Here is a 27,320-nt window from a genome sequence, read left to right as displayed (position 1 = left end):
TAGCATTCCACACCAGCTTTCTGTCTGCATCGAACTCTAGCAGAAAATTCTTGTATTTTTTTTCCTTCAAAGAATATTGACAATGTACATAACAAATAATTAAATTTTTTAATGGATGAGTAGGTTCTTGCAATCTCATTTCCCCACAAGGCAGGAAAGCAATATGGAGTGTAATTCTTCTTTAACGTAAGTAATAGTTTTCTACCAAGAAGTACACAGACAGACATAGATATGTGTATGTATATATGTATGCATGTATATATATATATATATAATATTATAACAATATGAAAGAAATGTTTACTGTTTAAACAGAAAACACAACTGTTACAGTGCACTGTAATAAAATTAACAAACTGTACATTTTTTTAAAAAATCAATTAATCTATAGAAGTATGACAAATAAATTACCATTTAATGCAATAATTGAAATTATATTAGAACACGTGTGATATTAGAATGTGTGATCTTGTTCCTTTCTTGTTGGCTAAGTGGAGGAGCAAAATCTAGACAGAGAAAACTGTAGAGGTTAGACATCTGCAAGAGGGGCCCCAGTGATGGCTTATAACATTTCAAACACATCAAGGTTAGTAACATCAGCCTTTTTCAGCATGACAATCTTGAAATAGTTGAGTTAATAAACTTGCCACTTACTTTATATATGTAGTGGGCCGTATCAAATCTAATTGGTTTTGTTGTGTCTTGTAAGGTAATCTAGTTTATAACAACTACAGAACACAGTGATGTACCTTAATCCTTGGTAACACTGGAAGAGCCTATCTCCCGTAGCGTACCCTTGCTACAATAAAGGAAGATTTTAATAATGACCTTAGAAAATTAGAGGGCGGAAACTTGTAGTTGGGCTGCATTTTTCTAGAGTTGTTTCCCGGGGGTGACGTGGTATTTCACTCATGCACCATCTACTATACAAAGGAAGGTGAGAGCTGCTTGCTTCAATTTCGTGACGCAGCTTCAAGGAAGCCAATGACAGGCTACACTCAGCAAGAGCAAAATCTTCATCCCCTGGAATTGTTACAGAGTATCAGTTCATTCAGTATAATCGATGGCATAGGGGCCTATGATCATATTGATTAAGGCAACAGAGCTAGGAGAATGAGAAGAATAGGTCCATTCAGCCAAATATGACATTCATCACTAGGGATTATGCTGTTTACAGGCGCATAATGCAGCTCTTGAAAACAGCAGCCGCCGACTATTCCTGAGTGACATTGCTAGAAATCACAAAAGTTGTCACTGTTCCAAACTGTGCTAATTATCCATCCTTATTCACAGGCGCACCCACGTCTCCGTGCCTCCCTGTTTTAAGATAGGCATGCAATTCACACTTGCTGATTATTCAACGTCTTTTTCTGAAAATAAAAATGAAGACACCTTCATTTATCAGATTGCTATAAAGCATTTAATTAGTTTTTCTTTCTATTTTCGAGCCATTTTAAAACAACGAAGCTGTCAGCTGTGTATCATATGACAGGAGTTATGTGAGGGTCATTCGGTCTCTACTATAACACTTCTACACTGTGTTCTCTTTAGTGGTTTTAAGAAGTGACTTTTGTTCATCCTGAAATCAGACGTCTACTCATCCGCTCTCTGCAAATTGGTAACTGTGAGTCTCTTAATGTGACAATGAGCCAGTAAAATGAAACTTAGCCTTTCCCTGACTAATGAAACTAAGCAAGCTACTTATGGTATCTATGATACGATCTGAAGGAATCTCGGGGACATTATTAGGTCACTCCCTCTCCCATCTACATAGCCACTTCCTTACCAACCTACCTGTCCAGATCCATTCTTCACACTGGATTATCAGAAGAAATCTCCAGTCGTTAACTCAGTATCCTTTTCACTGTTCAATGAATGAAATTTGAATCACCTTCCTGGGCCTCCTCTTGCGGCTCATGACAATAAACAGGAATATGAACAAACTACTGAGATGTTTCCCTCACACTTACTCTGTCAATCACTTTTGGTTACTTTTCTTTGTTTGTTTGTTTGGTTTTGGTTTTAGTTTTTTATTTTTGTTTTGTTGTTTGTTTTGTTTTTAGAGACAGAGTTTCTCAGCAGCTTTGGAGCCTGTCCTGGAACTAGCTCTATAGACCAGGCTCGTCTTAAACTCACAGAGACCTGCCTGCCTCTGCCTTCTGAGTGCTTTGATTAAAGGCATATGCCACCGCAGCCTGGCTTAGTTACATTTGTATAATTTGCTTTTAGACAATAAACACCCTTGTCAAAAGCCGGTCAGGGTGTTTTGCCTCCATAACCATAGTACCAGGAAACTGGATGCAGGAGGATCTTTGGTTTGCTTAGTATTCCCAAATCAGTTGGCTGCAGAGTCAGTGAGAGACCCTGTCTCAAAAGCTAAAATGGAGAACAATTGAGGAAGATGTATGCCTTCAGCCTCTGACCTTCACATTCAGAAATGCATGCATGTGTGCACATGTACCTTAAGGCACACATATACATACACACATACACAGTACACACATACCCATACATACACACATACCACACACACATACACACTCACACCAGATTGGCTAGTACCTTCTTTATCATTAATTAAATATTGGATAGCAACACATGGATTATTTCACTAAATATTAATGATATTAAGGATCTCTTACAAAAGTAGTCCAGCACTTTTAATACTTGATTCACTTTTGGGTGTTTGCGTGTCTTTAAAATATGATGCTGAACCGAAGGGGTTTCTGCAAATGATGCAGCACTTACGTTTGCAGACTGAGTATTGGAAGTTCTTGATTGGGACAGCCTTTGTGACAATGCAACAACATGGGAGTAGAACATGGAACAATTTATTGTCAAGTGTGTGGTTATAATATTTAGGGCTTTAGTCTGTATTTTAGGGTCACAGGTCTCTAGGGATTCAGGGTCTGGCAATAGGCTCATGATTTTTGGAATATCTCAGTTCATAAACTTTCTCCGTATGCTGTGCAGCTCTGCGCGTGCTTCGTTGGGGTGCACCTTGTGAAATCTGGCCGGCTTTGTTACTCTTCCTCTTAGTCTCTTTCATAACAACCACAGAACACAGTGCTTCACCTGATGCTCTTGGGGTGTTTGAAACATTTGCTGAATTCTTTTATTACTATTACATTTGGCTAATAAAAAAAAACATTTAAGTTGATTTCTCTTTAGTTATCATAACAATGTCAAACATTAGTACAGTTTAATTTGCAACACAGAGAGCCGCCTGGAAAGCATGTATTTACCCCTTCTCCCACAGTGACCCCTGAGCCTTAGGTATTGGATTTGTGTTATGTCCATTTATATGCAATTAACATTATACAGGGTATGCATGTGTGTGTGTGCGTGTATTCAACATTAAAAAGAGACCATGAATTTGAAAAACAGTAAGAGGGGGTAGCATAGGAGGATTTAGAGGGAGGAAAAGGAAGGGTGAAATGGTGTAATTATATTAAAATCTAAAAAAATAATAAAATGTGATTTTGCAAAGCAAGTTTAGAGCCATTGTGTTTATCGATAAATGTCTACCATCTGTCATTCTACATGAACTGGTAACTATGCCGGTAAAGGCATGTGTTCCTCTAAAGAAACAGAAGCAAACACCTGCAGCCTGGGCAAAGTTCTATGGAAATCACGACATCAAATTTCCAAAGAGACTCATGAGAGTGCTGCGTGTTTCTTACAAAGGTTTGCCTATGACATTTCTTGGCATCAAGACTCTGAAAATAAATTCACAGGGCTCTATGGTTGGTTTTCTTTCTTATTCAAGGGAAATAGAATGTTTTCATTTTGTAGAAGGAATAGGTAATACTCAGGCATCAAATGTAGCCATGCTGGTTATATAACTTGTATTTTATTAGGGCTTTGTCTTTCTTTGGACTTTCTTTCACCTGGCTACAGCCACGTAGGCAGTGTACACAGTACACGTAAACCCCGCTAAATTGTTCTTCGGTGTGATCTGACGTCAGGTAGGCAAACAGGAGCTTGACCAGTCTATTTTGTGTGTGTTTGTATCACGAGTCAAAGTTTTTCTGTCTCTAACCTGCTACTTACTACATAATTTTTTTTATTTCTCTTTTTTGTTTGTCTTTTTCTTCAGAGCCAGGGGCAGGAAACAGAACCAGGGCTTTGTCCTCTGTGCCAGCATTTGACCACCTGTGTCCCCAGCCCCTGATGTTTTTGAGAAATTTCCCTCTCCCATGTTCACAGCCAAAATGCTATAGATATGGAAGGCACTCGTCTTCATATATGGGCACTTTGTAGTGAGCATTCAGGAAAAACTTTCTCATTTAATTGTTTTGGTCTAGCTTGATAGCCTGCATGGAATTTATTAAGATGATTCTTACTTGTAATACTTTTATTATATTGCATCATTATGACACATTATGAATTTAATGGAATTTATTACAGATTTCTGTAATGCTTAATGCTCCGGTGCTCACTGCCATTGACTTTAAAAATAATGAATAATCACGGGGAAAACAGGTCATAAATTTTCATTCGTTCTTATCTGAGTTGGTTTTTCTGTTATTTTTTAACCTTGTTCTTTTAGTTTTCCTCTTTCTTTTAAAAGTATCATCTATACCTTATTATTGAATTTATTATGTACTGTTACTTATGTAGAGGAAAAGAAAAGAGGAGCAAGAATGTTGAGCCTGTGTTTCCAAAACATAATAGTGTATGAAATAGGCTTGTTTGTATATGTAGATCATATCTGACCTTTGCTATGGGAAGGACAGCTGCATTCAGCGTCCCTGATACAATTTTCTGCTTCAATGATTCACTCAAAAGTATCAAGTTTCACAAGACTTACCTAACGTATGAGGCTAATTCTCTTTTGTGGCCTTAATATATTACAGTGAACACATGAAATCAAACCAGGAAAAAGAGAGCCAATGGGTAAGTAGAGAGAATATCAGGTCCAAACTTACCAGACTCTCCTTTATTTCTACGGAGTCATACTGTCTCATTTTCCCAGAAATCACTGTGACAAAAGTCATGAAGATTTGTGTACCAGGAAACTAATTAGAGGGTTGGTGTTTAGTGCTTTTATTAGTGAACTGGTCACAAAGGCATTTTTTTTTGCTGGTGTGTACCATTTAGTGTGTACCAATACTCCAGATCCCTGAAGTGAGCATTACGTTTGTAAAAGGTGGTAATTGTGACACACACACACACACACACACATACACACACACACTGTATTTTCACAGACTAGTCTGGTTTAGCTATCCCATTACCAATTAGGGAATTCTGTATATTTCCCCATGTAAGACAAGATTCCACACTGGAAGCAAACATGTCTAGTTGTCTTAAATCCATCCTATTGAATATTCTTGGCACATTAGTTAAAACAGTTCTGTTGTCAAATGTCCCTGACTCAATCTACATTTTACTACCTAATATTGAGAGACCCATAAAGAAATCAAAGTATTTGCACCTCAATTTCATTAACAGTTAGGTTTTGTTAGGCAGTTCAGTCATGAGATTGCCATGGCAAGTCTATGGAATACTGCCTTTACAAATCTTAGCACTATCTGGAAGGCATAATCGTAATCGCAGTTGACTAATAATAGGATATGGCAGCTACCTGTAAAGATTTATAATAAATGCATAAGTATGATACATGAAGTGAGAAGAAATCCACTTTTGTTGTGTATGCTAACATCTCTTGGTGCTACAGGACCTCTGAGAATGGGCAGAGACTCGTAGCATGCTGTGAGGCCTATATTATTCTCTTATGAACTTTATTATTGCAATTTCATGGAAGTGACCAGTTTCTATAATTCTGTGATTGTTTAGAGATGAGTATCACACAGACTCATGTCTGGACCTGTCTTATAAGCATGCAATCTAATCTTCTTGTGTTTTGGAAATAAAAGTTATTTTTATACCCACCCTTTGTGGATGACTGTGTGGGGGTGTGTGTGGGGGGGTGTGGGTGTCTGTCTGTCTGTCAGTCTGTCTATGAAGCTGACTATCAAATAGAAGTATTTTAATGAATGTTGCCTTTATGCTGTTTAGGTATGGAGTCAGGTGTAACTCTGCAGATGGGACTGTTAATCACTGATATGACTAATAATCATAATATATACATAATATATATCATATCTACTAAATATATGTTATATGTAACTAATAACCCTATGTTCAATATGTATATTAAGCATTGTTATTACATAAAGAATACACTGATTTTAAACATTAAGACTTACTGACAAAAAGAAAATAAATAAGTACATTTAGGATGTAAGCAGTCCTAAGACTGTTGAAAAAGGAACACTTTTGGTTACAGAGCCAATTGATAGCTAAGAAATACTCTGTATCATGAGAATGTCTGCTGTTCTTTCATCTTCCTCTTTCTTTTTTTTTTAATAATAAACCAAACTGTTAATATATTGAAGAGATGTGCCTCTTGATGGTGGGGATTACTTTCAATGTCTCTTCTGGCTATTAGTGAGCATTTATGGATTCTTTCCATTAAAAATAAGTCTTAATTTATATCATACCTTGAAAATCTACTCATAGCTCCTACAAATCACAAATACTTTATGAATTCCCTCAGTGCTAATTTCAAGAAGAAAAGAGTATGGGCTATTTCTGAAAGGATCACTAATAAATTTCATTTTTGCTAGAAAAGGATTACAGGTGAGTTATATAAATATACCCACACAGAATATCATTTAACTAAAGCACAGAGTTTAACATAAAATTAGTTCATTAAGGTTAGAACTTTCATTATATCTTGACTGAAAGCTTTGTAGAAATGAAAGAAGGAACACAAGCATCACTCACTGTCATCATGGCTCGCCTTAATTAATAGCAGCAAATGGCAAAGGAAGCATTCGATGGGATTGACGTAACCTATGGGCACAGACGTATTGGATATGATTGACTCAAGCAATGGGTACAGATGTATAATTGTTTGCGGTATATTAAAAGTTAAATTGCGATTCATGGCTTAAGCGCAAGTTTGTATTTGTGCAATCTAAGCAAAGATACTTATGAATATAGTCATTAATTATGTACTTTATCCATGCATTGTTCGATCACCACACAGAAAATGGAGTCTGCAATTCAAGAGCCAAGAATGTATCGGTGTGTTGGTCCTAATAATTGGTGAACACCTTAGATCATGTGCTTACTGTCTGTCATAACACCGATCGTCCTTCATAAAATTGCATTCATTGTTTCCTTTCCTAGATTAGAGTCGTTTTAAGATTATAGTGTGCTTCCCTTATTATGTTGTTCTTTACGAGAGTCAGTTGGCTTTATCCAACTTAATCAACTTCATCACCTTAAGCAATGGTGAAGTTAACTGAATCCAATGAAGCTTAATTAAATTGAGTCAGTTAACTAATTTTGAGAAAAGAGGGAAAAAACCTTTATGAATCATCATCTATACCCAAGTTTAATAATTATCATGACCAATTTATTCTTATATTCAATTATTTTTATATCTCCACCCATGGGTTGTATCCATCTCATCCAATGCTTCCTTTGTCATTTGCTAGTTTTACTTAAAGAAAGTCAAGGCAACAGTGAGCGATGCTTGTGTTCCTTCTATCATTTCTACAAAGATTTCAGTCAAGATACAATGGATGTTCTAACCTTAATAAATAATTTTACATTAAACTGTGTGCCTTAGTTAAATGATATTCTGTATGGCTTTATTCTGTACGATAGAACCCATTTGTAATCCTTTTCTAGCAAAAGTAAGACTTACTTTATTAGCGATTTTTTTTTCCACTCAAAGTTTTTTAATTCTGGTATGTGCCTTCCAAAAGAGATGCCCCTTTTTCTAGATAATAGGACCATATTAAGTATTATATAATGTGTAATTATTTTGTTCTTATGTCCTCAAGTAACTTTTACCATATCAAGCACATAATTGTGCTTTTCTCATTTCTTGTCATCATTTCCCTTTACTCTTTTTTCTCAGCAGTTTTGGAAGTGCATGTATTCCATAAGGTCTTTGAAAAATGTTATCTTGTCTACTACTTTAAATATAAGATTTTATATTTTTTTAGTTATCTCATTTGAAGATTACATGGTAACTAATTATATTTACTGAAAGAATATAAACATAATGGTAACTGAATTTCAATATATGTTAACTTTAGCCACATAAATATTTTAAAATACAATATGATCAAATTCAGCAAAATTTGAAATTGTACTATAGGTTAAAAATTTACTTTTTTCGAGGGTGGTGGTGATGCATGCCTTTAATCCCAGTACTCGGGAAGCAGAGGCAGGTGGATCTCTGTGATTCGAGGCCAGCCTGGTCTGCAAAGGCAGTTCTAGGACAGGTTCCAAAGCTACTCAGAGAAACCCTGTTCTGAAGCATTGGAAAAAAAATTATTTTTCTAGATCTGATTTTGACTGACAATTCTGACCTAATGTTGTATTTATTTTCCATAAAGCAGTACTCCTAGTAGCAGGTGAAATGTAATTTTCAGGTACGGAAGAGATGTCAAAGGAAATTGTTTCTTCACCGGCAGATTGTAGAAAGACGACTTTCATCACGTGCGTTCACTTATTAAGTTGCATTAGTATTTTGCAAGACAGCAAAGTAAATGCTGTCTACACAAGTAAAACACAATGCTTTAATATTCAGAACTTCTATTTTATAACTCCTAAAACAGCATCCCTGCAGTTAATTAAATATGCATGATATTAATGATCTTAATTATTCCCAAGTGTTCTTATTTGCATGTACACCCACCCAAACGTATTGGAAATATATGTTAAATAAATTCTGTAAGTTATTCCTGAAACTCCTTCCTTTGAGTCTCAGACTCAGGCCTCAGAGTTTTCTTTGCCAGGGAGGTAGGATTACCTCTTACCTCAGGCAGCTTCCTCCAAGGAGCTGACCTCATTCTGTAAGCTTTCATGCTGCTGCTTACATGTCATTTAGAGAACGGGTCACACAAAGAACTTTGGGGCAAAGTCGGTATTCATTTTCATATGGTTAAAGTGTGTTTCATATGGTTAATGTGTGAATGATTATTCATGGTCTTATAAATCATGGAATGTAATATATAACCTAAGCATGTATAATGTGATAGCTATACTAGTGGGGTTGTCGTTGCTGTGGACTAACCACAATCAGAATCTTAAATGAAGGAAATGTGGGCCTGAAAGATAGCTTCAAAGCATGGCAGCCCAGGGAACCTGATAACCTGTTATGACCTCTGAAGGCATCGGCACTGACATGTTTATACCTATGCATGCATGTGTTCATGTTCACATATGCCCAGACACACACATACACACATGTGCATACACACACGCACACATACATGTATGCACTGAACACACATAATTTTAAGAATAAAATATTAGGAAAAAATAAGAGTCAACAAAATATGGTATTAAAGAAAAACTATATCTGAGTGTACCTAAGAACGTGAGCTCCAGTTAATAACTTATATACCTACACACACATTATTTCTGAAATGTAGACCAAAGCTGTATATAATTCTGGGATTTTTGTCACCGTTGGAGAGATGTTTGAGGCCTGTTTAGCTGGGTTCCATTGAAAACTTTTGCATTACATTTGATTGGTATCAGTTTTAAAAACTATACATATTAAATGTTTCCAATTTATTTTAGTGTGTTTTTATAATGTGGTTTTAAAAAATTCTTACCAGGGATCGGAGCAGTGGGTTCAGCAGCTAAAAGTACTTGCTGCTCTTGCAAAGACCTAAGTTTGGTTTCCAGCACCTGCATTTGGCGGCTGTAATACTAACTCTATGGAATCTAATTACCTCTCCTAACCTTAATACAAACACACACATACACACACACACACACACACACACACACACTAGACACACACACACTTCATAACACACTAAAATAAAACAAATTTTTATAAAGTAAATAAAAGAAAGTAACTCATCAGCTTTACTAATGGTGATACTTTCCTTTAGTCCCAGATAATCAGGACTTTGGGACAGAAGAATCACCCTTTTTCTAAGAATTTGAGACTTCTGTCTCAAAAAAAAAAAAAGTAATGCAAAACTAAAAGTTAAAAACAAACCAGTCTACGTGACACATTAGATAGTCCCAATTTTACCACACATGAACTAATCTGTCTTGATTGCTAAACTGCACTTTCCCGGCATTCAGAACAAAGACATATTAAGGAAGAGTCTTTGTCCCCCTCAACTAATATTTCTTTATCACTTTTCTACCTCAGGCCCTGTCAGTAGTGTCTTGGTGAACAACTATGGCAGCCGGCCAGTGGTGATAACTGGAGGGTTGCTATGCTGTACCGGAATGATCTTGGCTTCCTTCAGTAACAGTGTGATACAACTTTACCTCACAATTGGCTTAATTGGAGGTGAGCCGGGTTCTGCTCTCATCTAAATGGTATAAAAAGTATGAAGAAGTTATAAATTCTTAATGTTTTGTTTCAGTTTGTTTTAAAAAGCAAGTTTATTCTGGGGTCTTTTAACCTGAATCATTAAAGTACTTCCCACCTTAGGGCAAAACATTTCATTTTAAGAAATGATTTTTAAAAGTTATCATACAGTCATGTGTCACTCCACAGATATGGACATGAAAAAAAGCTTTGACTGTTTTTGACTTGGTTACTTTTTCCTGTTGAGTCAGTTGATGTGATATTGTAAATACCTTCTAGTATAACAACTTTGTTTATGAAACATTTTTTATTCCTGTTTAGAGTATTTGACTTACCATATAAGTTAAAAATAGTGTCAAGTATATATTTTGGGATAACAACGATTTAACGTCAACAATAAAGTGACTGGCAATTGTGATTTAATGAGTGACTGAGAAACCTCTTTAGCCTTCATCTATTTCCCCTTATTGAAACCTCCTGCTTTACCAGCCCTCTCAGAAATGTCGAGAATGACATCACACTGCTTCATGAGGAAGTCCCTTTCACTTAAACCAACATAAACTGTATATAGACGAGCATAATTTTTATTTTCCTTATCAATCTACATTTCATGTTTTAAGAGAAGAATAGATACTAAGGGCTAAATGAACATTTTTGTCTCATGTTTGAGTTGAGATCCATCCACATTTATACCTGTAAACCATCTGACGAAGACACCAGGCTTTGCAGGCTGCCATGCAGACATTGTGGTACAAATGCAGCACAGACCAGCATTAGGGAGACTGGGGCAAGAGATTCTGAGTCCAGTGTTAGATTGAGCTCTATAGTGAGTTCAAGACCTACCTGGGATGCAAACTGAGAACAATAAACAATAATACTGACAACAAATGTCTGTATTTGTACCCTCTCTATGTTAATCTGACTTTTTATATGGGAAAACCCTTTAAATGCCAAATCTAAGCATAACATATCGGAGCTCAGCATCGCTGTTGTGGAGAGGAGATCCATATGTCCCTTATGTCCTAACTATCTTCTATCTCAGCAGAGAAGAGAGCGATGGTGTACTAAAGAGGTCATGGTTTTGATGTTCCTATGCTAGAACATACCTATACACGGACACTCTTCCTATTCCAAAACAATTTCATGTGTTTGGGTCCCACTGTCACTGGTGTATCAGTTTTCTTGACATAACATCTAAAAACAAATGTTCTCCACTTTTATCAGGGAGAAAATGAAGAAAGATGAATGAAATCTGATACCTGGGTTTTTAGTTCAGATCCTCTGCTTACAAGCCGCCTCTCCATAAGCTGATAGGAACCAGTCTCATTATTCCCAGTCTGCATATCTCAGTGGTGTGCTTGAAAGAAAGTGGGAGGGTCGCAGCCTGTTTTTCCTAAATTACAGTTTTGACTCCTTCCACAGCTTTGAGGGAAAGTTTATTTCAGAAAAATGTCATCAAGAGTTGGACTTAGTGTTGTGTAGCACAGAGTTGAGTTTTTAACCATTTAGCAACATGGTTTCAATTCATTCAAATTAGTAGGCTAAAGGATTCCTACCTCAAGAGGCCTTTACAAATAGAATAGTACCAATGCTAATGTTGCAGTGAAGGTGGTTTACATAAGTCAATTTGTCTGTTTATAAAAGAAAGATTCATACATGCAGCTGAATACTGTCATGTCTGGGTGATCTGAAAGAGGGAATTTGTCTCTCAAAGGTGGGACCAGCACTGCCAAGGATTTCATGGTGGGCTCTTGGCCCCAAAGAATCAACTAAAACTCCCTAAAGTAAAATATATTCCAAAAATATTTTTATTCAACCCATCTCTAGATGCTCAATTTAGAATGAGATGGATGTGGAATGAAATAATGGGGTAAACTTATTTCTCTGTTTTATTATGGCATGGTGTTGAAAGGAATGTTTATGGGGAGGTAGAAGATGGTTGAAAATTGGGAGTCTTGTAGTTTGTGCACCATTCCACTGCACTAACAGAGTTATCCGCATTCTCACTAGAGGTGAATAGAGCCTGTTTATTTGCATATAAGCCTGTGTGCGAAGGAAGGGGTTAATTTATCTGTGAGATTATATGATCTGGTTAAGAATTCATAATTATATTTTTGCTGTAGCCTATACTGTTGTATCTCTGTCATACCTCAGTAGTTTCCCATCTTACTTCTTTAAAATAAAGGGTTCTGAAAACATTCTTACTATGTTTGTTTTTATGAAAACCAATTTAGTTTTTTGTACAATTATATTTCCACTTGTAATCCGCAAAGATTGGAATCCACTGCTACCAGTCTCTCTTATTCTGTATAGTGCACATTTTGAGGAATTTCTTTGGAGAGTGATATAATATGCTTGTGTTTTCTTTCCCCCTTTGTTTTCTATTTTAGGTATAGGATTAGCATTCAACCTGCAACCAGCCTTAACAATACTCGGAAAATACTTCTATAGGAGACGGCCCATGGCAAGCGGCTTGGCCATGGCTGGAAGTCCTGTTTTCTTAAGCTCGCTGGCTCCCTTTAATCAGTACCTATTTAACAGTTACGGCTGGAAGGGGAGCTTCTTGATTTTGGGAGGCATATTTTTGCACTCCTGTGTGGCTGGGTGCCTCATGAGACCTGTCCAGCAAAGTACACGTCAGTCAAAGTCTAAAAGTAAGGTTGGTTCAAGACATAATGAAACTATGAAGAAAGTCAGGAAGGAATCGACAGCAGAAAAAATTAATAAATTTTTAGATTTCAGCCTTTTTAAGCATAGAGGATTTTTGATCTACCTATCTGGAAATGTCATTATGTTTCTAGGGTTTTTTGCCCCTATTATATTCTTGGCTCCATATGCTAAAGACAAAGGAGTGGATGAATATAACTCAGCTTTGTTGCTGTCTGTGATGGCTTTTGTGGATATGTTTGCTAGACCTTTGGGAGGATTAATAGCCAACTCCAAGTTAGTCCGTCCACGCATCCAGTACTTCTTCAGCTTTGCAGTTATATTCACTGGCGTATGCCATCTCCTCTGCCCCCTGGCAGATACCTACGCAGCATTGGTGGTCTACTCTATAGTCTTTGGTTTTGGATTTGGAAGTGTTAGCAGTGTCCTCTTTGAAACTCTTATGGACCTTGTTGGACCTGCCAGGTTTTCCAGTGCCGTGGGACTTGTCACCATTATGGAGTGTTGCCCCGTTCTTCTCGGCCCTCCTATAGCTGGTAAGAATATTTAAGAATAACCTAAATATATGTGAAGAAGTATTCCTTTGCAGTGATTAATGTGGCTTTGACTAACTCGAGTTGTATAAAAGACTGGAGAGGTTTTGTAATTGAAATTTTCACTCAAAATCTTGGACTTAGAAAATTATGAGCTTATATAAGATTTATGGTTAGTATAACTTCAGGATTTTTATGTACATCAATTATTTTATTATTTAAGAATATATCACAAGAATAAAGTGTGACTGTTTTTTGATGAACAGATTCATATTTTGCTTACATAGAAATGAGCAAAAATATAAAATATTATCCTGAAAGGATTAGAATCTGGGTCTTTATGACAGTACATTAGCTATGTTGGTTTGAGTTTTTGCTTAAGGTAGCTAACTTTTATATCATTGATACAGAATGCAAAGATAAAGAAAAATGCATTCAAGTTTAGTTTTTTGAGTAAATAATATCTGTTACATATTAATAAGTGATGAAGACCACATGTAGACTTTTAATATGTGAAATGATTTCTAAATTGTCTATAGAAGTGTCTATTCTAAAATTCCTACTGAGGAAATCAGATTTATGTATTACCATCACATCAAAAAGTTGAGAAAATAGCCTGATTTTTTTATTAACAAAAGAAAAACATAGCCAGTGGTGGTAGAATACACCTTTGATGCCAGCACTCGGGGGAAGAGGCAGGCCTGAGTTCAAGGCAAGCCTGGTCTGTAGAGCAAGTTCCAATACAATCAAAACTACTTAGAAAAACTGTCATGAAAAACAAACCCAAAATAGAAGAAAAGAAAGAAATGAAGGAAGAAAGGAAGAAAAGGAGGAAAGAAAGTAAGATGCCAGAATGAGAGAAGGAAGGGAGAAGGACAGAGAAAGATAAGACAGAAAGGGGGAGAAAAAAAGGGTAAAATTGCTACAATAGAAACATTGGGTTTTTGTTGATTTTTGTAAGGATTGTTTTATGGCTTCCTTTAGAAATATACGTGAGAGCACTCCTGGAAGGAAACCAGGACAGATAGTTCCACAACTTAAACTTAAAATACTAAGGCAAATGGCAAATGCATTACATGCATGATTTAATTTAAAATTGGCTTCTGTGTTAGATTTTAAGCGTTTTTGATGATGGGGTGGTGGTGATGCTGATGGTTGCGGTTGTAATCTCTAACAATCCTTGTACATGTGTAATGAACATGGAATGGAAACTCATTCACCTGGGTTTAGTCCGCCCGCCTGGCACTCAAAGCCTTGCTGATATCAATTTGTCATCCTTCTATAGTCAGTTGTTCAGCTGCTTTCTTTAGAACATAAAGAAGCTTCGGTGAAGATGGGAAATTCATTATCTCTTCAGTCTTAAGGCTATCATTGAAATTCCATCTTTTATTTTCTAAGGATTAGAAAGACATGCAAGTCGTTGTCAGGCCTTATTGGTATTGTGTGCCCCTCTGCCAGTGTGAAGCACAAAGGCCTTAGGTGGTAGGTGTTTTAGTGCAAATACACATAGGCAACCGTTCATAATTAAACCAGAAAATTGTTCTCAAGTGGGCAAATATTTCAAGTGGCTCCACTTAGTGCTAACTATATTTTAGTCAGTTTGCATGGGGACTGAGGCACTTGTCTACATCACAGTTATGAATTCTTCACATCAAAGTTTGTCCTTAGGAGTTATTAAGAAAACAATGCTTTCATAAATAAAAGGAAAAACTAAACATGAGCTTAAAAAAAATGTCGTAATGTCAGCTAGCCTTTAACTTTAGTGACACCAGGCTAGTTTTAATTCATTGGGACCAAGGAATTCTTCCAGGTTAACTTCCAGATTCAATAAAACCAAGGTGTTTAACTTCCAAAGTGGCATACCACCTATGGAAGAGATTGAGTGAGAACACTCTACAACCTGATTTAAAGGGTGAGCTGTAAAGTGGCCTCATCTAAAGTTCACAGTCTGGGGAGTAGAGAAATGGCCAAGCAGTTAAAAGTACTTGCTGCTCTTCCAGAATTCAGTTCCCAGCACCCACCTTAGGGAACTCACAATGGTCTGTAACTCCTTTTCTCGCCCCAAAGGGGCACACAGAAATACATGCATACAAATACATACACACAGAAACACACACATATATTTAATAAAATGGGTCTTAATGAAGATGAAAGAAAAGAACGCAGCCAGGCCTTGTTTTGATAACTAAAGAATTGAAGCAGTTTTGTAAAAAAAGCATCTGTAGTTCACATGGTGAGATCACTTCATAGTCACGACACAGGAGTTTAGTACAGGTAAATGCTCAGTCTGATGAGCACAGCGAAGCCGGTAGTGAGCCACACCAAAGACGACCGGGTCTTCCAAAATATTATAAAGTTTCCATTATTAAATTAAAGTAACCAAGAAACATGGGAAAATAGTGATCTCAAAGTATCTGATGCAACGTAATAGTTAAATACATATTATGCCACATGCCTGTATACAAAATATGCCTCATATTCCTATGTAGTAATATACAAATACGTGTATGTCTACTTTATCTTGATCACTTATTTTATTGGCAGAAATAGATTTTAATATATGTGATACACTGCTAAGGCAATCCTTTTGATATTTGTCCCAATTTGATATATATATAGGAATATTAGCTACAATATTTTCTATATTAAAGTGTGATTTGATTTTAATTTAAATAAGAGGACTACAGTTTGTCTGAGAAAGTTTCTGTGATGCTGTCATTTTATCAGATTCACTTAGAATTGTTCTCTGTCTTATAGGTAAATTGGTTGATAAAACTAAAGACTATAAATTTATGTACATAGCCAGTGGGGCAATCGTGGTGGTATCAGGCATTTGGCTGTTCATCGGCAACGCTATTAACTATAGACTCCTCGCCAAGGAAAGGAAGAGAGAGAGAGCACGGAAGAAGAAATCAGCCACCCATTCGCTCAGAGAATCGGAGGCTTTGAACAAATCCAGACAGGACGATGTTTCTGTCAAAGTTTCAGGTGCACACAGTCCTCCGTCAGACAGAGAAAGAGAAAGCAATATTTAACATGTCTCATCTCAAATCAGTGTTTATGAATTCGCTTATGAGTTTCTTTGTGTTTTTCAAAGTGTTGGAAAGGATTTTAGGTAAAACAAATGATCACAAACAATAACGAAACTAAGATTTGGAGGTGATGTATACAGAAAATCGATGCAGAGGCTTATTTGCAGACTTGACTTGGGGTGTTGTGATGAGAAAGAAAAATTTTTAAATCTTTCACTGACTTTTATTCGCAGAACGAAATCTGCATCTCAGAAGCCTGGCTTACTTAAGCATATGTTTAATTCCATAAAATGTCTCTCCTCAAAGTTCCTTTCTATTTGATATTGTTATGAAGTAAATTAAAGACAATTATTTCTCTTTTCACACACAAAGAATCACATAGAATATATATCCACACAAACACTGAGTATCTGGAGACCATAAAGAAATAAATGAATTTGAAAGAAAAAGATTATTATAGTCATTTTTAAGTAAAAGAAAAAACTCCAGGGAGACAATGGGAATGTGTTTTACTTGTTTGCAGTTTCACAGTGTGGCTTTAAAATAACAATATATATTGAAAGGCAAAATGCTAAAAACTAAAAAATTAAGGGATTGCTAGCATCAGAAAAAAAGTGTTTGTAAAATAAGTTTGGCAAAAAACAAAAACAAAAAAACCCAAACCTCCTTTTTCACAGTCCTGCTTGATTAATCTGCGCACACCGTTTTTTTTTTTTAAAGGTTGTAATTAGTCCCTGGTGCTGGAAAAGAGAACACCTCCCCCCCCCAAGTAATCTGTACAATTTTTACCTAACACATCAATTGAATTAGAATTTTAGTGAGACTGAACATCAGCTAAACCCCATTGATTTGTATCTTAGCTCATAATGTACAGCTTAATTATGACTCTTAAAAAAAAAAACAAAAACAGGGCTCAATCCAGATTCAATGTTGTGCTGCAATAACCAAGCCAAATAACCAAGAATCCTAGTTGACACCTGCAAGTAGGCAAGATTCTATTTTTTTTCTAACCAAAGTAATGACACAAGCTTAATGTTCTGAGTAATTTGTAGGAATAGAACTGACAAGAGTAGGTGTCATTATTGAGCCCACTACAGTCTTTGAATTCGTCACTAAAACAAGCAAAAGAAAAGAAACCCAGGCCTTGACTTCAGTCCCTGAAGATGCCTCATGGTAGAGGGAACACTTGAAAATTCTGCTCCCTACTGATTTTGACTGCCTGTTGTCTGAGAACAGAGCCAGAACACTGGAGCTTGCTGGGTGGAAAGACACTTGTAAAAATACAGGTTTGGGGACTTCTAGGAATATAGTTTATGGTACAGTATTGATATGGTGAAGGGTTGTCACTCAGGTTACTTTGGCATGTTCTCGTTTTCTTGAGCAAAAGTAACTGGGATTCAGAATCATTCCTAAGACACTTTTGACAGATCCGTGATTTCCTAACCTATAAATATCAACTGAATTCAAATATTTGTATATGTCTTGTTTAATTTTATGATGGATAGAACTCTGTGATTTACAATTGAGTGACACCTCTCTAGCAATACCCTCCTCTTGTCTTTGCAGCAGAGGGTGGGTGCTATTCTTATTCCTTAGGAGACTTTGCCTAGACAATGCACTTTCATGACATCAGCATTAAAGGTTTGAGTTTGTCCTAAATTTAATCCACTACTTTAAATGTGGTTCACAGGTTCATATTTTCAGATTTGCTTTTTCTTCATTTAACATTTGCCTTTTTGAAGATATTTATGATTTTCAATCATTTAATAAAAAACAGGATGTGCCAATATCTTAAGGAAATGAATAAGGAGAATATGTGACACCATATAGCATACAATGTCCTTCATTTTTTTTTGCAGTGTCCTTTTCTTTAACTTGGTTCCACCCAATCTTGAGTCAGCTTTTTTTGTGTATTATTCCTTTTATATCCACTTCTGTTATTAAAAAAACACCATTCTAGTCAATCATAAACAGTTCCAAAAAGAATGCCTTGCATTCTTTGAAAATACCTTTTTAAACGAATATACATGTCAGACAGCAGAAGAAGAGGAACAGTAAGGCAGTGACCATAGGATTTGTAGTCACACCTGTGTGCTGTGACATCTGCATGCAGAGATGCTGTAGGGGGGGGCTGGTGCCTTCCTTTCTCCTTGGAAAGAGGTTTAGTTATGTCAATTGCTGATGAATCAAACCAAAGCCAAGTTGCATTTCCTTTGCTGCTTCTCAGTTGCCTTAATTCACTTCTGATGGTTATTGCATTGATCTTTAAGGGTGTGGAAGGATCTCAAAGCACAGGACCTGGTGTGTAGAGTCATGTCAGAAACATGGCATTCTAAGTAGGAATGTCTGTAACAGACATGTTCTAAGTTAAAGCCATAAATTGCTTGAATCAACAAGAGAACTGTAAGAGAAATGAATCTACTTGTTTGCTCTTCCCGGTCCAACTGCATCTGTTGACATACTTGTTCCTTTAATAATATCTTTCAAAGACTGAGCAAACACTGTTGGCCTAAAGCTTCTGTTCCTATCTAATCACATAGTACAGGAGGAATGTAGCTAGCATGCTCATCTGCAACTTGAGTGCTGAATACATTCCTGTCACAGAGGAATACCAGATTTTAGACGTTCAAGATAAGAAACTAAACTGTTATCATTAAAATGCCCACAAAGTTCTAATTATTATTCAAAAGAAACTAGCGTACTGTTAATTTCCAGTTACTAGCTAGCTTATATATTTGCCATTTGTTAGTTGAGCATCTTTCATCTCTTGCTATTTAACCTTAACTATTTTTCATCATCCATAGAAAGAATAATAGGTATGGACTAATTCTTACTTAGTCTTCTTTCTAGGTCCTTTTTTGAAGAGGCAGTGAGAGGCATTAATATGGATCATATTGAAGACATGACATTTTCTCAGTATAAATTCACATGACTCATAGTGTTCCCCTTTTCTTTCTGTCTTCCAAGCACCTGCACTCTAGTGGCCACACTCCACCTGAACAGCTAAAAAGAAATGAAACAATTTGATTTGGTATGCTCAGTAGTATTCTATAAGGGTGTAATTGTCTACTCACTTGCTTCTAGCCCTACAACATGACAATCTAGAACACAGAAAAGTATAAGTAAAATTTTATATAGATGTTATAATTAGTTGAAATTACATTGTTCCAAAAATGCCTTACAAAGAAAAAACTCATATATAGGCTATTTCCAACCTTTAATATAATAAATTATCCTAAATGTTTGGTTCAGTGTAATGGGAAAATACAAGGTAAAGGAGGTAAGAAATCCATGATATGCATTTTGCCTACACAGTGTCTCTTAATATTAACACCAAAGCCATACTAGGAGTCATTACTTTGATATAATAGAGTCTCTCTCTCTCTCTCTCTCTCTCTCTCTCTCTCTCTCTCACACACACACACACACACACACACACACACACACACACACACACACCACACACACACACACACACACACAGAGAGAGAGAGAGAGAGAGAGAGAGAGAGAGAGAGAGAGAGAGAGAGAGAGGAGAGAGGAGAGAGAGGAGAGAGCTCAGGAAATTTCCCTAGAGTTAAAAATAGTATATTGCCCAACCAAAATTTATGGGTTTATCTAAAAGCAGAAAGTTCTTAGAGAATTCACTCAATTTCCACACACAACTGAGAGTGTCAAAAGCAAATAAAAAGACATGCAAAAGAGTAAACTTTATATGGGAAATGAGACTTAACTGCAGTGTATATTATAATTTATTATTTGCTCATTAGACACTGAAGTTTCTTTACGCAAAATATAATTTCAAATTGCCTGCTTCTCTCATCAGTTCAAATTATCTCAAATAATGATTATATATAACAGCTGAGAGTGCTTCATTAAGTCCTTTTCTCATATAAATGATGGTATGTTTATATGACTCAGGTGTAATGTATTTTCCCTGAAGTTGGAGTAAAGGAAGTTCTTTAGTACACATAAGCTATTCCTATATTTGTTCCTACCTGTGATGTAAACTGTAAACATTACTTACTATAGAACATGATAATTTGAATTTTAGTGACTACCCCATTTATGGGATTACCCCAGGAACCAAGAAATATTTATGCGATTAATAAGATTAAAGTAATTTAATTCATTAATATAGTATCTACTTATTTTCATTATTTGACAAAACATATTCCTAATAGTTAGTTTTCAAGTTCCTCTGAGCATGCTCCTTGTTCTCTCGTCTAGCGGAGAACACAACTATTACTACCTTTGTCATCTTCTCTTGCTAGACATTTGAAGAGCTTATGCGTCCCACCTTGTTTGAGGAGCTAGGTTTCCACGCACTTTTCCTTATGATGGTGTCATCTGTGCATGACGCCATCTGTGGTGCAGAGGGTCTTGCTCATTTGCGATTTGCAAGAATAGCCTTCCTGAAGCTATATATACTTCATGGAAGAACGGCACATGTTCACAAATAGGAAAAACCTCCTTAGTCTAGACTTGAATATTCTGAGATTGGAAAGGTGTTTGTGGTCCAGAAGTTATAAGTGTGGCTTTTTCTTTATGTCAGATAAATTCATAATTGAGTTTAGTTTGGCAGAACCTAGCAAAACAAATCATTCTCTCCTGGGCACTTGCCATCTGGAATTTTCCCAGTATTTCTGGAAGTGCCTCGTACCTTCAAGAACTGGAATTAGCAGTGCTGTGCACTGTTAATCCAGCGTTGCCCCAGTGCACACACTCCACAGCAGTTTGCAGTAAGGTCACTCAGATGTTTTTTAAGTCTTGACATTTAATCCTACCACCTCTACAGATCTGAATTCTGTGGGTCCGTATACTTCCACATTTGAGAACACATGCTAAAGTTAAGAGACATGCATGCCAGAAACTCTCATGTCATAAAAACACCCATAAATGAACAGTGTACTGAGATCATCATGTTTACCATTCAGATTTAGCCTTCTTTGCTTCAAATGTTCTTACTCAGTAGACTTTGCCTCTACACATTAGTATTATTATAAAATTAGATGTCATCTCCATGCTCTCTTTGCTTTGATGCCTTGATGAACAGAGCTTGAAAAAATGATGGTAATGTGTCTCACATTGAGCAAAGTTAATATTGACATTGAACAAAATCACCCCTATTCCAGTCCCAGGTGCTTTGTTGTCCTTAACACCCCTGTCTCTACCTTTATTTCTTGTTTTTGAATTAATTTCCTTTTTCTGTAATGTTTGAATGAAAGTCTTTAAGATTTTTGTCCTCCCCTGCTGGACATTTTCCACATAGATTATTTCCTTGCTGGTGGTTTGATGACACTGTCATTGTTCTCATGGTCTTTTGTTTTTGAGTCTTCATAGACAACCTGTTAATTAGGTAAGCAGCATTCAGCAGTAATGGAGAAGGCCACAGTATATGCTGAATTTATTAACGTAACAGTGACTAATTTTTCTTTACATGATAAAGCCAGCTTTTGTTTCTTTGGTTTTAATTTGAATGGTAAAATAAGCTATGAAAGAAAATAAGCTTTATGTGCAAAACAGGCACTGAACGGATGACGACTGGGGTGTGGGCAGCGTGATATTCAGAAAAATTTTATCTCCCTAAATTCAGCAAGGAATTTCAAAACGGTGGTGATGTTCATTCTGTAGTTGTTTGTAGTTTCATTTTTACTTTGTATATGCACCTAATAATGCTTTTGATGAACCCATTTTATACAAAACATGTTTAATGAAATAGACTGCAGGTTTCAATGGGATTTGCTTTTCTACCACCAACATTGTATTGATTGAAGGCTCAGCAATTCTGGACTTCATGAGATTGGACCTGCCAATTGAAATGCTGGTTTCGGGACATTCGATGCAATTGTATCTTGATGTGTAATGTATTTTCACTCAACATATATAGATATCAAATTTCATGTTTAATTGATTGATTGCACCATCTCACCCCTCTCAGCTATTTCTTGTTAGCGGTCCACATTTTGCTGTACTAGTATCAACAGATTAAAACCTTTGCTAAGGTGTGCTCTGAGTAGGTGCAGGATTGAAGAGAGTACACATCTTTTGACTTCCAAACACTTTTAATTCTCTTCACTAGGTAAGCCCTGCCATCAGTAATGATGACTTTATAGAATAAATGAAATAGTTTCCTAGAAGCACATTCAATAATTCCTCATATTCAATACAAATGTATTTCTTCAATCATATTTTGCAAAGTCAAGTTTGTAAACTTAATTTGAAGAATACCTACTGATTGCCACACTAGAGAGTTCTAGATTTGTCGTAGACAGTAACTAATACGCTGTTGAATTTTGCACAGTATATGATATTACGATAATATCAAAGCCATTCTAGGGATACCAGTATTATGTTAATAGACATTTATCAGTGTTCCTCTAATTGCCCTTTTTGCCTATGCATAGACCTTACTTTAAAAGAAACATTCAATTGTTTCCTACACAATTGTCATCACTTAAATTAAGGACATCACTCGTGCAATGTTTTAAGAATCTGAAAATGTGTTGGGGAAAGTACTAGACTGAGTTCTATCAGACAAAACTAGATACTTAACAGGTGTCTCAAACAATGTAACTAAAGCTTTAATGTCAGAGAATGCCCTTTACCCTGTTTTGCCTGGATAGACAGCATTTCTAGGCTTTTCCTTTATTCATACCTCTCCAGAAATCAACAATAAACACCAAAAAAAAAATCACCCATAATGAGATAAATCTCAGGAAGAAGCGTGGTGACTGCTTGGAATTCATTTTGGCAAAGTACAAAAGCAGATTTCTGTATTAGACACGTGTTTATATAAGTCACTGGGGACATCTACTATAGGATCCACTGTTAGTGAAGGTGTTCAGAAACTGACATGGCCTAAAAGACTTGTGGGCATGTGAAAGACCTTTGTACCTCCACAGGCAGCTGTGTGGTGGTTATACTCAGCCAGACTGATGCTGTGTAACCATCTGACATCAGTGCGACAGTAACAGCCTTGAGATGGTTGGTGTTACCTATCCTGGTCGTGATAAAGTCAATATCATACTTTAGTTTTCAATGTCATACAGTAATCTGTATGCTAAAGATAAAATGGCAAGATCTTCCCAAATATTAAAATTTTCACTTGATTTGAAGTGTTTTTATTATAATGTATTAATGAATTATTTTCTAGGTTAAAAAATTCTCCACTTGTGAAGGAAATTTTGAAAAATGGTTACAACTTTCATGCTTTGGCTAAATATTTTTTCATTACAGTTTTAAATTTGAATTAAGATTTGGAGGAAGAGCTCAAGACATAATACCTTGCCATTAATAAGACATGTAAGATATACTTTACCTCACCAACTTTTTGAAAAATTTGAAGTGAATGGGCTTCAGAGTTAATCTATTAAATTATTTTCATTATAAATTATGTCTTAAGCTCTACTTCTAAGATTTCCAAGTGTAACATAATGTGTTTTGTTCTCTCTGCATCTTGGTAACCACTGAGCAAAACATCTCATGGTCACATAAATATGGGTATTCCCTATGACAGTGAAGTAAAGATTAAAGGAGCCTTGCTTGACACCTAAGAGAATCCAGTCACTTGTTTATACAGGATCTAAGTCATGGCTGCACCAGCCTCACTGTTTGAAAACAAAGTATAAAGTGATCAGTGTGGATGCCTGCCACAGTTAATATAAGATGATAAACTGCTCTTCTTTCACCTGCCTGCAAGGGACTATACTAAGTCAATCTTCGTGTAAATTTCTGGAAACTTTTATATATGTAACAATTTATAACTTAGGAATAAGAAATGTATAAACGTGACCCCCGAAATGAGATAACTGGTGTTTTCATAGAAAAGCACATTTTATTTTAGTTAAATGTTATGTAGATTTACTTAGATCAAGGGTAAATTGTTTCAATGATGAGTTCATTGTTAGGAAAACTGTGCGGAGTACTGACGCACTTGCCTTGTCCTGCTGTGGTGTCTGTCACGTGGGCCTATTGCTTCAGAAAAGAACCTACCAGAGATTGCTCGGTTTCACCTTCAACAGATTTGACAGAAAGGCCTCATTCCTCTGTGAAACTTTGTGTTTTGCCTGCTGTTTTAACTATGTTTCCAAGGTCTTATCTTTCCTTCTAGACTGTAAACTCCTTGTGGACAGGATGTTTCTAGAAGAGCAGTGTTTATGCCAAGCAGAGGGCCAGACATAGAATAACTCCTCATGAAATAAATAGATCAACGGAATGCATCTAAATTGTTGAGAGTCCCTCAGTATTCTATGACGTGGTCTGGGGCATAGTAGGAGGATTATCTGACAAGTTTCAAACAATAAGATGGGAAACACCTTGAAGTCTTTTGCCACTCAAAAGTGATCATCATTCTTGAAGGATTCATTTTAAATATCTCAGTCAAACATTCTATGCAAGCGCTGAGACATGCAGCAGGTAAACTCATTGATACATATCATTTAATTTTGTTTTTTTAATAAAGTCATAATGCTCTATTTAGGCTTCCTGGAAATATTGACAATCATTTTAATTACTAAAGGTGCTACTGATTTCCTTACACTGACCTTCATCCTGAATGCTCCCGTCAGCTGAATTTTATATTCTTTTTTTTTTTAGGGGTATGGAGCAGTGCAATAAAATTAGATTATCTTTTTGTCTGAATTATGCAACCTGAGAAAGTCTGTATCTTTTTGTACTCTGTTGTTACTGTATTTTAATTATTACTGCTCATATTGCAGGTCTGTGCTATTTATTAGAAATATACATACATATATATATTTCTACAGTATGTGAGAAAAACCTGTATTGCTTATTAAAGTTAAAATTAATGTTCATGTTGAATCTTTGAAAGGAAATCTGTAACTGCTTTTTAATTAAGAACCATTAAATGCTATGTTATTCTGTGCTGATCAAAACATATATCAAATTCCAGTCCACATGTAAGAGCACTCTTTTGTCTGGATGTATATAACTGATTATTGGCAATGGAAAGATTAATGTCAACATGAAAAAATATAACAATTTCTAATGGCTGAAAAGAATGTGTTCAGTTTGTTTTTCATATGACTTGTTTGAATTCCTTCACAGAGAGTGAACATAAATACTTCAAGAGAATGTTATTGTCTGAGCCATAGAAACTCTGTCCCTTTGACTTGATTTTACAAAGGTTTTTATTTTTTGAACACTTTTAGAATAATAGCAAAGTTAAGAGTGAAAGAATGAGATGTTCCACATTCTACAGAGCCATACACATTCCAATTCCTCTTTCGTATCAACCCCCCAACCAGAATGGTACTTATGTTAGCAAATCTCCACCAACATTTTTACCTAAAGCCCATAATTTATGGGCAAGAGTTTATCTGCAGTGATGAGTATTCCAGAATTTTGAGCAAAATAGCATGTGGATATATCGTAATTCCGATGACATTTTGTGGAAGACATGAACAAGCATTTCTTTACCTCAGATAAGACACCACAACAAACCAAAGAAATTCTGCCCACGTCTAGCCAGAAGCACCAATGAGTTGACCCTTGGCAGTTGATGAGAACATCTGTGAAGGGTTTCTTACAGGAGTGCGGATGAAGGCTTGTCCTTCACATATTTGTGACTTTAGAACATTTGGTGCATCTATTTCTCCTTTCTATCCTAATTTTTTGGCTCTTGTAGATGGTACCATTATTCAGATCACAGATAGTCTTTCCTTTTGGAAAACTGACTCTTTTTATGTAGCTCACCCTCTTTTAAGCCTGTTTGCTTTTCTTAGTGTGAAATCCATTCTGTTGAAAATTAAGCTTCTTTCTCTTTCATTTGATTAGCGTTTACATGATGTGTCTTCATTTGCTCACGTATTTTGTACCTATATAAACTATAAAATGACATCTAGAGGCTACATATATTTTGTATTTTTTCTTTTAGTGTTGCCGGTCAACATCTCACTTTATGTACTGAGACAATTAGTACTCAAAGTGGTTACTAATGTAGTTAAAACCAATAATATTTGTTACTGTTTCCTGTATATGGGCTTTGATTGTTTTGTTTACTTTTTGAGACAGGGTTTCTTTATGTAACAGCACTGGCTACCCTGGAACTCACTTGGTAGACCAGGCTGGCTTCGATCTCATAGAGATCCCCCTGCCTCTGCCTCTCAAGCGCTAGGATCAAAAGGCATACACCACCACCACCCAGCTGATACTTTGCTGTTTGTTTTAAATTCCACTTTCTTGGCTTTGATTTTGATTTAAGTTGAGCATTGTATAGGACTGCATTTTATGGTCTTCTGATTTTTTGCATAATAAGATACACTGATGTTATTATTGTTTTCTATTATTATCTTTTAGGCAAATATTGATAGCGGAGAATATGTTTCCTCTTTGAATTCATTCATTTCCATCTTTGTTTTCTGTGAATTTGTTTCTAACCCATGCCATTTTTCTTCTCCCCAAAAACTTTATTTTCTAATGTCTCTTTAAAGTAGAACATTTTTTTTTTGGCAACAAATTCCCCTAGATTTTGTTTGTGTTTAGTTTGTCTTTTCTTTAGACGCTTATCTGGGAAATGCAGAACTTTAAACTGATATTTTTTTTTAATAAACTAAGTCCTTCCTCTATATATTTAATGGTTGAGAAGTTAGATTTAGTTCTTTTCTATGTTCTTCCACAGGTAAAATTTTTTACTCCTTCAGCTCCTAGACTCTAGCTTCTTTTCTTTCACCTTCATTAGTTGGAAAGGTATAT

General features: G+C 36.0%; 1 protein-coding gene across 10 annotated transcripts in view; it reads left to right on the top strand.

Moving 5' to 3' along the window:
* The window catches only part of Slc16a7 (solute carrier family 16 member 7), a 142,086-nt gene extending 124,820 nt beyond the window's left edge, over positions 1–17,266 (top strand). For all 10 annotated transcript variants that reach the window (XM_075954803.1, XM_075954804.1, XM_075954809.1 and 7 more), the window contains 3 exons: positions 10,208–10,351; positions 12,763–13,575; positions 16,330–17,266. In XM_075954803.1, coding sequence (XP_075810918.1) covers positions 10,208–10,351; positions 12,763–13,575; positions 16,330–16,607 — 1,235 coding nt within the window. In that variant the 3' untranslated portion in view covers positions 16,608–17,266. The remainder of the gene's footprint in view (positions 1–10,207; positions 10,352–12,762; positions 13,576–16,329) is intronic.
* Positions 17,267–27,320: the final 10,054 nt, after the last annotated feature.

Source organism: Microtus pennsylvanicus, chromosome 20 (genome assembly GCF_037038515.1).
Source record: "Microtus pennsylvanicus isolate mMicPen1 chromosome 20, mMicPen1.hap1, whole genome shotgun sequence".
NCBI classification, from domain to species: Eukaryota; Metazoa; Chordata; class Mammalia; order Rodentia; family Cricetidae; genus Microtus; species Microtus pennsylvanicus.
This window is presented reverse-complemented; position numbering and strand designations above follow the sequence as displayed.